At 56.2% G+C, this 11,121-nt stretch overlaps 1 protein-coding gene across 1 annotated transcript; it reads left to right on the top strand.

Moving 5' to 3' along the window:
• Positions 1 to 2,096: 2,096 nt before the first annotated feature.
• On the top strand, positions 2,097 to 11,013 carry KPTN (kaptin, actin binding protein). The gene is made up of 12 exons (XM_037819580.1): positions 2,097 to 2,386; positions 2,745 to 2,827; positions 2,932 to 3,016; positions 3,116 to 3,170; positions 4,503 to 4,578; positions 4,700 to 4,773; positions 4,977 to 5,086; positions 5,159 to 5,236; positions 5,829 to 5,904; positions 6,562 to 6,697; positions 6,789 to 6,971; positions 8,584 to 11,013. Exons 1-12 carry the CDS (start codon positions 2,164 to 2,166, stop codon positions 8,710 to 8,712), a joined length of 1,308 nt encoding a protein of 435 aa, XP_037675508.1. The 5' UTR covers positions 2,097 to 2,163; the 3' UTR covers positions 8,713 to 11,013.
• The last annotated feature ends 108 nt before the right edge of the window (positions 11,014 to 11,121 follow it).

Genomic DNA, 11,121 nt, shown 5'->3' on the forward strand with positions numbered 1-11,121 from the left:
CATGAGTCTCTTCTCTTCACCCCTGCAGCCCCCCTCTTCCCAGAGCCAGCCTCTGGCACACTTGGGAAAAGTGTAGACGTTCATCCTCCTCACGTCAAGTGTGGTCCGGAGTCCTGGGGGCAGAGCCCAGCACAGCAGTCTTGACCTTTTTCTGGACTGTAGTTATCTCACCTGGGATGAGGGGTGACTGCACTTTGGTCAGGAAGGGGTGGAAGAGGCCCACTGGGCCTCCCCTCCTCGGCCCGTGTCCAGATTTTCCTGGAAGGCAGGCCAGCCCCGGCAGCATTTGTCCTGTCTGTGGCAGGGCGGGGGCAGGGGTACAGCTTTGGTGGGCAGAGAGACAGGAGCCTTTTGCCCAGGAGAGCTGGCAGAGAACCACCCCCTCCTGCACACTCCACAGTGTCGGTCTGCCTGTGCATGGGATGGCACTTGAGTTGCTCATGCCTCTGCCCCAGCGCCAGCCCGGCCTTCCTCGCTGTGTGGAACAGAGCTGGGGGAGGCAGGCACCATGTCTCGGTGGATGGGATAATGTCAGGGGGCGATCAGAAGGCAGTAAAGCAGAGGAGGGGCTGCCTGGGAGACCAGGGCAGGGTCCTCAGGTGCTGTACTCCCCTGACCCTTCAGCTGCTCCCATAGTGACAATCTGTTGATAATGGCTGCCTGGAACTCTCAGAAGACTCCTGAGATCGATGACCGATGTCTGCCATGAGCACTGACTGGGGATTAAGTAGTGTGAGACTCTGCCTGCCATCTGTGACCCAAATCAGTGAGTCTCAACCATGGCCGCTCTTTAAAATCATTTGAAGTACCCAAGCTTGGGCGCACCTTAATTATGGTCTGATTGAGGTTCCCCACCCTTTTTGTGGTTCTTTTTGTTTTTTGAGGCTCCAAAGGTAATTTAATTGCAGCTAGAGTTGGAAACCACAGAATAGGATGATTCTTTCTTTCCCATCTTTCCCAATTCATAGTTTTCTTGATTTGTTTATTCATTCAACAAATACATATCAAGTGAATGTGGCTTCAAGGTTAGCAAGTGGAGTGGAAGAAGCCAGAAGAAAACATATTCCGGGAGTGGCAGGCCTAGACCCCACATTCCATTTGTTCAGCGAGTATTTACTGAGCAACCACCACATGCCAAGTGCTATTCCAGTCCCTGGGAATTTGGCTGTGAGCAACAGACCCAGACCCTGTCCTCTAGAAGCTTTTACTCATCAAGTTCAGAAATCTGGAATTGTCACAAACTTCTTTTGTTTTTGTCACCCTCCAGATCTAATCTGCCTTTGAGAACTTTCCATTTGCTGTTTCTTGTACCAGTGCCCCAGGTGCTAGGCAACTGGCCTGGCACAGAGTTTGTGGGTTTTTAACATTTACTGAATGTCTGCTCTGGGCCAGCCCCCTCTCCTGGTCCAGGTGCTAGGGATTTGGCTGAGACCAAGGGAGACCCGGTTGCTGCCATCATGGAGCCTGTGGTCTGAGTGTGTATTTGTGCGTTTTCTTTCTGTATGGGGCAGGGGTGCTGGTGACAGAAGATGACTCAAGCTGCCAAGACAACCAACTCGTACCTTCTGGAAACGATACACCAGGAGTGCACCAATTTCCCAATGCCGTCATGCCCTTCTAGGGACAAAGCATAGGCAGGAACCCCTGAAGACAGGCTCAGATCCTGCTTCCATCACTTCTAGCAGATCAGTCAAGGGACTTCTCTGAGCCTCAGTTTCGTTCTCTGTAAATTGGCATAATAAGCTGCTTTGTGGGGTTATTGTGAGGATTTAGGGAGATAAGTTTGTAAGAGATGTTCTGGCACATGGCAAGCACTCAACAAATGCTGAGTAAATGAACGGGGAAAAGTGGGTAACAATAGGCCCCTACAGGAGCCCCGGGCCACCACCTCCCATTTTTGGCCACAAACTTGGGGCAGTAGTCCCGTCCTTGGCACTGGAAAAGAACGAGGAGGGGCGCGCAGGCACGGTGGGGCAAAGTCTTGGCGGTTCGGGCAGCAGAGCTAGCTGCCATCTTTGTAAGGGGCAACGACGGCAGCTTCTCTACGTCATTAGTCTGCGCGAAGGGCGGGCACCCGGCGGTCCGGGTGACTTCGGGATCGGCGGGTAGGGTAGAACGGGCCGCAGTGGGAGCTGCAGAGAGGGTGAGTGGCTGAGGGCCGTGATGGGAGAGGCGGCCGTGGCCGCGGGGCCTTGCCCTCTGCGCGAGGACAGCTTCACGCGCTTCTCGTCGCAGAGCAATGTGTACGGGCTGGCGGGCGGCGCGGACGGGCGCGGGGAGTTACTGGCCGCCACCCTTAAAGGCAAGGTGCTCGGCTTCCGGTACCAAGACCTCCGACAGAAAATCAGGCCCGTGGCCAAGGAGCTGCAGTTCAACTACATCCCCGGTGCGTGGCGCCATGGGGCTGGGAGGGTCTGGAACGTGGTGTTGAGAAGGCTTCAGAGGCTCTGTCTGAGCCGGGACTATGATGGGATCGGCGTGATTGAAAGGAATCAAGGTCAATAATCAGGAGGAATTGGGGTCAGGAATCAGGTGTAACAGGGACCTGGAAGTGGTTAAGGTTCAGGTTGACTCAGACTCAGAGGTCAGGGGGCCGTCATCCCCTGGGGAGGGGAGATAGAGGTCATGGTGATGACCGTCGGAACTTCACTTAGACTCAGAGGTCATGAACTGAGACCGACCTAGAGGTCAGGGGTCATGGCAATGGAGGTGCTGAAACCACACATTGACCTCTCCCCTCCCAGTGGACGCTGAGATCGTCTCCATCGATACCTTCAACAAGTCGCCCCCAAAGCAGGGCCTGGTGGTAGGGATCACCTTCATCAAGGTAACCAAAGCCCCCTCCGCCTACCCGCACCCCCTCCCTACATGCACGATGGCCCCTCCCCACCCCGCTGCCCTACCTGCCCTGAGGCCACTTTCTGCCCCCAGGATTCCGGGGACAAGGGCAGTCCCTTCCTCAACATTTACTGCGAGTATGAGCCTGGCTCCGAGTACAACCTTGACTCCATTGCCCGTGAGTCCAGCCTGGAGGGACAGAGGGCGGGAAGGGGCTGGAGGGGTCTGCCAGGGCCCTCCAAGCCCATCTTCCTGTGCCCTCCCCCTCTCCCTGCAGAGAGCTGCCTGAACCTGGAGCTCCAGTTCACTCCCTTCCAGTTGTGCCACGCGGAGTAAGTGTCTCCCGGGGAAACATCCCCACCCCCACCCCTGCCCAGGCCTAGAAGGAGCTCTGGGTTCCCAAAACCCTTCCTGACGCTGGGAGTCAGTTTCCCCATCGAGAAAATGGAGGGGATGGACTGGCTCAGGTGTTGAAAACTAAAAAGGCTTAGGGGTAAAAAGATAATGTGAGAATGGAAGTGGACGGGTAGGGGTGCAGTGGGGGTGCTCTGTGGCAACAGGGGATTGCTGACCTGCCCCAAAACAATCAAATTTAATTTTTGTTTTCTAAAGCATCATGTTTTAAAGGTGGCCAGGGGCCAGAAATGGCCATTGGGTTACCACTTTGTCATCCCTCAACTGAGTTGCACCAGCACCAATGTCCTAGACATCTAGCATTCTGGGAGTCCCGCATTCTACGATCTGAGATGCCAAGACCCAGAGATGCTAGGTTTTCTAGAGTTGCAAGCTCTGAGATTTGGTGATTATAAAATTCTGCAGTTTGATACTTCTGAGATTCTGTAATGATAAGGTCTTAATATTCTTATATTTCACAGGATAGAGTACAGATTATCTAGAATACTAGGGTTCTAGAAGTCCAATACAACTGGGTTCGTTCTAGGGCTCCAGACTCCATTTGCGTTTAAAGACTTCAGGACAGCAGTTCTAGCACAGTAGTTGGCAAACTTTTTCAGTAAGGGGCCAGATAGTAAACATTAGGCTTTGAGAGCCAGTCTGTTTCACAACTACTCAGTTCTGCCATTACAGCTAGAAGGCAGCCAGTGACACTGTGTGAATGAGTAGGCTTGGCTGTGTTCCATTAAAACTTTATTTACAAGAATGGATGGTTGGTTGGATTTGACCTACCAGTCATAAAGGATTCTAGGAACCAAAGGTTCTGGATTCTAGGAGTTGTATGTTCCACTATTCAGTGAGTCTGAGCACCCAGGGAGGCAGTTTCTGAAAGTTCTAGAATCTCATCTCAAAAGGGACTGGAAACAGGACTCCCAGAATGCTAGGGCTCTAGCTTAAAGAGATTCTAGCAATTCAAAATGCCAGGATTCCATTCTGGAGCTCCAGGTTCCATTCCTGAATCCACATCCAGAATGAAGATTTGAGCAGGTGAGGGCGCTAGAAATGGAAAGTTCCAGCATGCTAAGGCTCTGGGATTCTAAGAATGGCTACAAATCCAAGGGGCTCTGAAGGCTTGTTTCCAGAATTTGCATTTCAAGTCGACAGAGCAGTAAGGAGCCACAGCCTGAGATTCTAGCCCCTAGAATGTTAAGGTTCTTGCAGGTGTGGGGTTTTGCAAGAGAGTGTTCTAAAACAGATTGCTCTGCTCTCAGGGTCCAGGTCGGGGATCAGCTGGAGACCGTGTTTCTCCTGAGTGGGAACAACCCAGCCATTCACCTCTATAAGGAGGTGAGCCTGGGGGAGGGGGAGAAGTGGGGGGAAGGGGGCAGGGTCCAACTAGGTGTGGGGTGTGGGGGAGGGGGGGACCACTGACCCCAAGTCGGGGACGGGGTGTGTCTTGCTTCCCCAGAACGAGGGGCTGCATCAGTTCGAGGAACAGCCAGTAGAAAACCTCTTCCCAGAGCTCACGAACCTGACCAGTAGGTAGGAGAACCCCTGCGAGAGGCCAGCGGGGAGCAGGGCAGGTGGCCTCAGAGAAATCGGGGGTGGTAACGACCTCAAGGAAATCAGGGAGTGGAGATAACCTCAGAGAAAGTGGGCGGCGGGGATGACCTCAGAGAAATCAGGCAGCAGGGTCCTGGGCTGGTGTGGGCCCCTCGAGCCCCCACCCTCCACCTGCCCACCAGCGTCCTCTGGCTTGATATCCACAACCTCCCCGGCACGTCCCGGCGGCTCTCGGCTCTCGGCTGTCAGAGTGGTTATGTCCGCGTTGCCCACGTGGACCAGCGGAGTCGAGGTGAGAGGGGGTGGGGCGGGGGCGGGGCTTGAGGCCTGGGGGCAGGGGCCTGAGCCCCCCTTCCCTGTGCAGAGGTTTTGCAGACATGGACGGTCCTGCAGGATGGCCCCATCTCTCGAGTGACCGTGTTCAGCCTCTCAGCCCCCGAGGGTGAGCTCTGGGCATGGGGGCAAGGGGAGGGGTCTCTGCGGGCTTGGGTCCCACCGCTCAAATTTGCACCCCTCTTCAGAACTTTGCAGCTGTCTGTCTTTCTCTCCCGGGTCTCTCTATCTGTGGTCTAGCCTCCATCCCTTGAACTAAAAGGGTGTCTGTGCCCTCCCCTCTACTCTCTCGAATTTGACGTCCACCTGCTTACTCACATGGTCTAACCCAGATCTCTTTTGTATTAAGCTCCACCTTTGTTCTCCCTGCTTTGGTCTAACCTTGGACCTCTACACTGGGTTGAATGCCCCCCCTTTTCCTTTGTGGTCTAACGTTCACCCTCACATTGTGACTTACTCTCATCCCCTCTCCTCTGGTGTGTGGACTCTGTCTCTTGCTGTGATCTAACCTCAGACGGTTCACTGTCCCCTAACGTGTTCTTCCTTCTGGTATTTGGCCTCAATCATTTCTTCCGTGACCTCTGACCCGCCCCCCATGGAACGCCCTCCGGCCTTTCCCCTGCGGTCTAACCTGCGCTCCTCTCGCTGCGCCTGGCACCCGTCCCCTCAGGATGCCCCTCCCCATCCCCGTCCTTCTCCAGAGACCCAGGACGGGCCGCAGCAGGAAGAGTACAGCGTGCTCGTGGCCAGCATGTTGGAGCCTGCCGTGGTGTATCGGTGAGGGGGTCTGGGAGGCGTGGAGTGGTCTAGCCTCGTGCCTTTGCCCCGTGGTCTAGCATGGAACAGACAGGGAAGATGTTGAGGCCTCGGGATGGGAACGAAGCAGTCCACACTCCCCCGGGGTGGGCGGACAACAAGGGGCACTGGCGAACGTTAACGAGCTGCTCCGTGGAGGAAGAGCCCTGATGTGTAGCATGCCAATTTCCACGGTGTAAACACTCCCACCATGGTGGGTTTCCAGCCACTACCATGTTGACCAGCTCACCTAATTTCTGAAAGTTCCTCAGTCGGATCTCGTGAGCCAGCACACGCCAGCTCGGCTCGCCACTGACGGACAGTGATGGTGGCCAAGTCGGGGTGCGCCCTCCAGGCTCCATGGGGGCAATTTCCAGATTGGGGACAAGGGGTGTCTAGAGCCCCAGAAGGGGCAATGTGGGTTTCCAATTGGGAGTGAGGTTGTCCAGTCTCCAGGAGCAATGTGGAGGTCCGGGGGGGCCTTAGGGGGTTGACGATGACGATGTCCACCTTGTGGACGAAGGCTTCCAGGCCTCAAGGAGGAATGGCCTGACTCCCTGAGAGAGGGAGCAGGGTGGGCGCCCGCATCGGGGTCTGTGCTGTCTGACCCCAGTCTCCCTCTGCCTCCGGGACCCCCAGGGACCTCCTGAACCGGGGCCTTGAGGACCAGCTCCTTCTGCCGGGCAGTGACCAGTTCGACAGCGTCCTCTGTGGCCTGGTCACCGACGTGGATTTGGACGGGCAGCCGGAAGTCCTGGTGGCCACCTACGGGCAGGTGGGACCCGAGGGAGGGGCCCCCCCCTCCGCCCGGCTCCGCCTGGCACCCCCCACCCGCCCCGTGTGACCCCCGCCTTGGCCCCTTGCAGGAGCTGCTCTGTTACAAGTACCGCGGCCCTGAGGCCGGGCTCCCCGAGGCCCAGCGGGGGTTCCACCTGCTGTGGCAGCGCAGCTTCTCCAGCCCCCTGCTGGCCCTGGCCCACGTGGACCTGACTGGGGACGGGCTGCGGGAGCTCGCCGTCGTCTCCCTGAAGGGCGTGCACATCCTGCAGGTGGGTCCCCTCGAGGCAGAGCCCGAGTCGGGGTCTAGGGCACCTGCTCACAGAGAACTTCTAAGGGAGTGAGAGAAGCAGGACAGGGAGGGGGGATGCCAGGCGAGGATGGGGGTCCAAGGGGAGTCTAGCCTCAGCCTGACCTCCCAGGGGGTGCCCTGGAGCATGGCTACCTCCGTTTTCCCACCTTCGGGTGGCAGGGGGTGTTGGTGTCCCCATGAAAGTCAGTCATTGGCTGCAAACCTCCACCCCCTGGGGGGGTGGGGAGTAACCTTCCACGGTTCGCTTGGGAGAAGGGGGCAGCTGTCAGCTGGGGGGTTCTAGCTGCCAACCATTTCCCCTGCAGTATAACTTCCAGCCAACCTGCAACCTTCTACTGTGGCCTAACCTCGAACCCTCCCACTTGGGTCTATCCTCTAGATGTTCACGTCCCTCAGTAGTGGGACTCATCTCCAGCTTCCTGCTGTACTTGGACCTCTAGCCCTCCCACAGCAGCCTAACTGCCATACTCCCATTAGGATTTAACAGCCAGCCATTCCATTGTGGTCCAGCCTGGAACCCTCCCTTGCAGTTTCATCTCCAGCCCTTCTGCTGGAGTCTAACCTCTAACCCTTTTACTGTGGTCCAGCCCCCCACCCTCCACACTGTGGTGTATCCTTGTTCCCTGATCTCATGTCTGCCTTCTCCTTCCCTCTGGTATGACTCCAGGAGCCTGTTTGATGTGGTCTAACCTGGGTTCTTTCTGCCGAGGTCCAAGTAGAGATTGGTTCCTCTGCAGTCTGCTTGGGCCCTTTCCTAATCATCAATACAATGGTCTAAAGGTATATGTTGGATCCCAGTGGAAAGGTCTGAGTTTGAACGACAGTGGATAGGACAAAGGTTAAACCCAAGTAAAATAGGATGAGGTTAGACCCCAATAGAGAGGTCTAAGGTTAGACCCTAATAGAAAGGATATAAGTTAGACCTCAGTAGCGAGGTCTGAGGTTAGACCTTAATGGACAGGACTTAGGTTAGGTCACAGTGGAAGAGATGGGGCAGACTGCAGGAGAAAGGACTTCCCTTTTACTGGGACGTAACCATCATCCCTCATTATGATCCATTTCAAATCATTCCACTGTGCTCTTCTCTCTGTCCCTTCTATTAAGTTCTAACCTCCTACCCTCCAGCTAGGGTCTGACTTTTGTCCCTTGTATTCAGATATGGTCCTCTCTTTTCCACTCAGGTGTGCTCCTTCTCTGTTCTACTGGCCTAAGCCTGTCTTTGTCCCTCCCCACTGTGGTCTAACCTCACCCTCTCTCCAGTGGCCACACCTCACTCCCTTATAATGTAACTTCTGTCTCTTGCATTTGCTCCATCCCTATCCCTTCCACTGGTCTCTAACCTCAGACCCCACATTTGGGTCTAAGCTTTGTCTCTCCCACTGTAGATTCACTTAAGGCCACCCCCCTGGGTCCAGCCTTCACCTCTTTCCTGGAGACTTACTCTTACCCTGCACACTGTGGCCGAGCTCCCAGCCTTTGTGGGTGTCTAACTCGAGACAGTCCCACCATGGGCTAACCTGCACCCCTCAGCTCTGGTCTCAGCCCTTCTCTCCTCCTCTTTTCCCCCACAGCACAGCCTCATCCAGGCCTCGGAGCTGGCCCTGACCCGGCTTCGACGTCAAGTGGAGCAGAGGAGACAGCAGCAACAAGAGCAGGGGGACAGCGCGGGCCTGGGGCTGGCTGAGACCCCAGCCTCCTGAGCACCCACCCACTCCCTCTCCCCAGGCCAGGGACAGTTTGTTGGGTGCTCTCCTCCAGCCATTGATGGGGTGGGGGTGTCGGCGTCCTAAAGGAGGGTGGAGCTGGGCCTTCCTGCTCTAGCCCTTCCCCAGATGTGCCATGTGACCCCAGCTCACCAGCTCCCTCTCTCTCTGTGCCTCATCTTCTCCATCTGAAAACAGGGATGATCTCACTCAACCCCCCTCCTGGCATGATGAAAACTGGTCAGCTGGCGATTATTTATATGCCCACAAAGCTCTCACAGCTGTCTTCATTCTTTTGTTTGGCAAGCGTCAGTTGAGCTCCTGCTGTGAGCGAGGCTCTGTAGGGTGCTGGGTTTGTCCAGGAGAAATGAGAGAGGGGGGTTGGGGGAGAGGGACCCCAAAGTTAGACCCAGAAACAGGACTGAGTGTAGATCCCAGTGTAGACCTCGGAGGAAAGAAATGAGGCTAGGCCCTAGCAGGAAGGCTGAAGTTAAATCCACTGTGGATGAGAGAACCAAGACTAGACCCCAGCAGGGTGAACTAAAGTTTGACTCCGGTGCAGTGGTCTGAGGCTAGACCCCAGTAGAAAGACAAAGGAGTTGGACCTCAGGGGAAAGGACATGGGTGGAAAGGGCCTCTGTGGAAAAGCTGCAGTCAGATTTTAGCAGAGTCTAAGGCTAGACCCCTATGAAAATTGCAGAACTACTGTGGTTAGACCCCCGCAGGTAGTAACTGAGTTACACTAAGGTTAGACCCAGGCAGATGGGACCCAAGATAAACTGCTGGAAAGGAATAAAGTTAGACCTAATCTGAAAAGCCCAGGAGATGGGAGACCAGGGAATTGGAGACAAAGCGGACTGCCACAGCTCGTGGCTGTAGGAGTTGCCCCCACTCCTGTGGCCCCTTCCATGGCCCCGGGAGAAGGAATCAGAAGCCGTCATCTCAGGAAACACTGGAGGGCGGGGAGGGCGGAAAGTCTTGCCTCCTCCCACTGCAGGTCAGGAATAGAATCCAGGTCAGGAGGGTTGGAGAGATTCCTGAGCGGGGTCCAGGCTGGGGTGGAAGGCAGGGGCTCCTTCCCTGGGGCTGGGGCCGGCTGGGACTCCTGCTTCCAGAGGGGAAGGGACTGGCACCACAGTCATTCTGGCCATCCTTCTGCCTTCTGGCCTGGAAGTCCACCAGTAGGTCTGACCACTTGCTTAGACAATGAAGACAGGTGCCACTTCTCTACAGTGGATTTTTTAGGAGGTTGGAGCTCGTCAGTTCTTGGTCATCCCTGTTTTCATCTCTTCCTCCCTCCCCTCTCCCAGAACCCAGGCCTGGGCGTGGGAAGTTGCAGGGAGCTCGGTCCTCTCCCTCCGCTCCTGGCAGCGGGCCTGCGAGTGTCCAGCCAGGATTGGCAGCGGGCAGGGTTGCCTCCCTCCCGCTGAGATGGAACGCGTGGGACCGGGTCTAAGAGGGAAGAGGCCATCGCCTCCCGTCCTTGGAGGGAGTGGGTCACTGGGGTAGGATTTGGGGGTGAGTCCAGTGATGACGATATGTGTGGCTCTGTGAAGTGCATGCACCCCGGAGGGGAGAGGGCATGCACACGTGTGTGTGTGTGCAGGCGTGCCCACTTTGGGCCTCGTGAGTTTGTCTTCAGGAGCCCGGGCAACCTGCCTGGAACTTTGCGATGTGCTTCCTGACTTCTAGCCGAGTCCTCAGCCTGAGGCAGCGCCACACTTGCTTGGGTTCAAATCTTGGTTCTGTGACATTGGGCAGGTCACTTCACAGCTCTGTGCCTCAGTTTCCCCATCTGTAAAATGAAGGTGATAATACCATCTGCCGCACAGGGTTGTAAACGAGGGTTGATTGTGTCAACATGCATCGAGCGCTTAGAAAAACTTGAATAACCCTGCCCACCACGTAGTCAGGGCCGTGTACTTGGCAGCCCTTGATATTATTATTAATGGGTGCCTTTGTGATTGTTTCCTCTTTTATTCCTGAGGGTATGTCTGCAGGCACAGAATGTGAATTTGGATCTGATTCTGGCGAAACATTCTCCCCCTCCTTCCAGTTCTGTGAGCCTGTGACTATTTGTAGCTGTTTTGCGTGTTTTTTGGCCCTTGTATGGATCTGAGACTCTGTGTGTGTGTGTGCGCGTGAGTGAGTGTGTTGGGGGAGGAGCGGGGGATGCCTCTGAATCACCCCCTCCCCCCAAACACACACGCATGATCGCGCCCCGGCGCTGTCCCTGGTCTCTGGTGCTGAACCCGGGGGGCGGGTGGGAGGTCGGCCGGCTCCTCGCTCCGCCCCTCCCCCGCCTCTCTCCAGGCCCCGCCCCAGGCCGCCCCCGCGCCCGCCCCCCTCTCCCGTCCCCTCCCTCCCCGGCTCCTCCTCCTCCCTCCCCGTTCTCTCCCTCCCTCC

Source organism: Choloepus didactylus, chromosome 27, assembly GCF_015220235.1.
Source record: "Choloepus didactylus isolate mChoDid1 chromosome 27, mChoDid1.pri, whole genome shotgun sequence".
In the NCBI taxonomy this organism is placed as follows: Eukaryota; Metazoa; Chordata; class Mammalia; order Pilosa; family Megalonychidae; genus Choloepus; species Choloepus didactylus.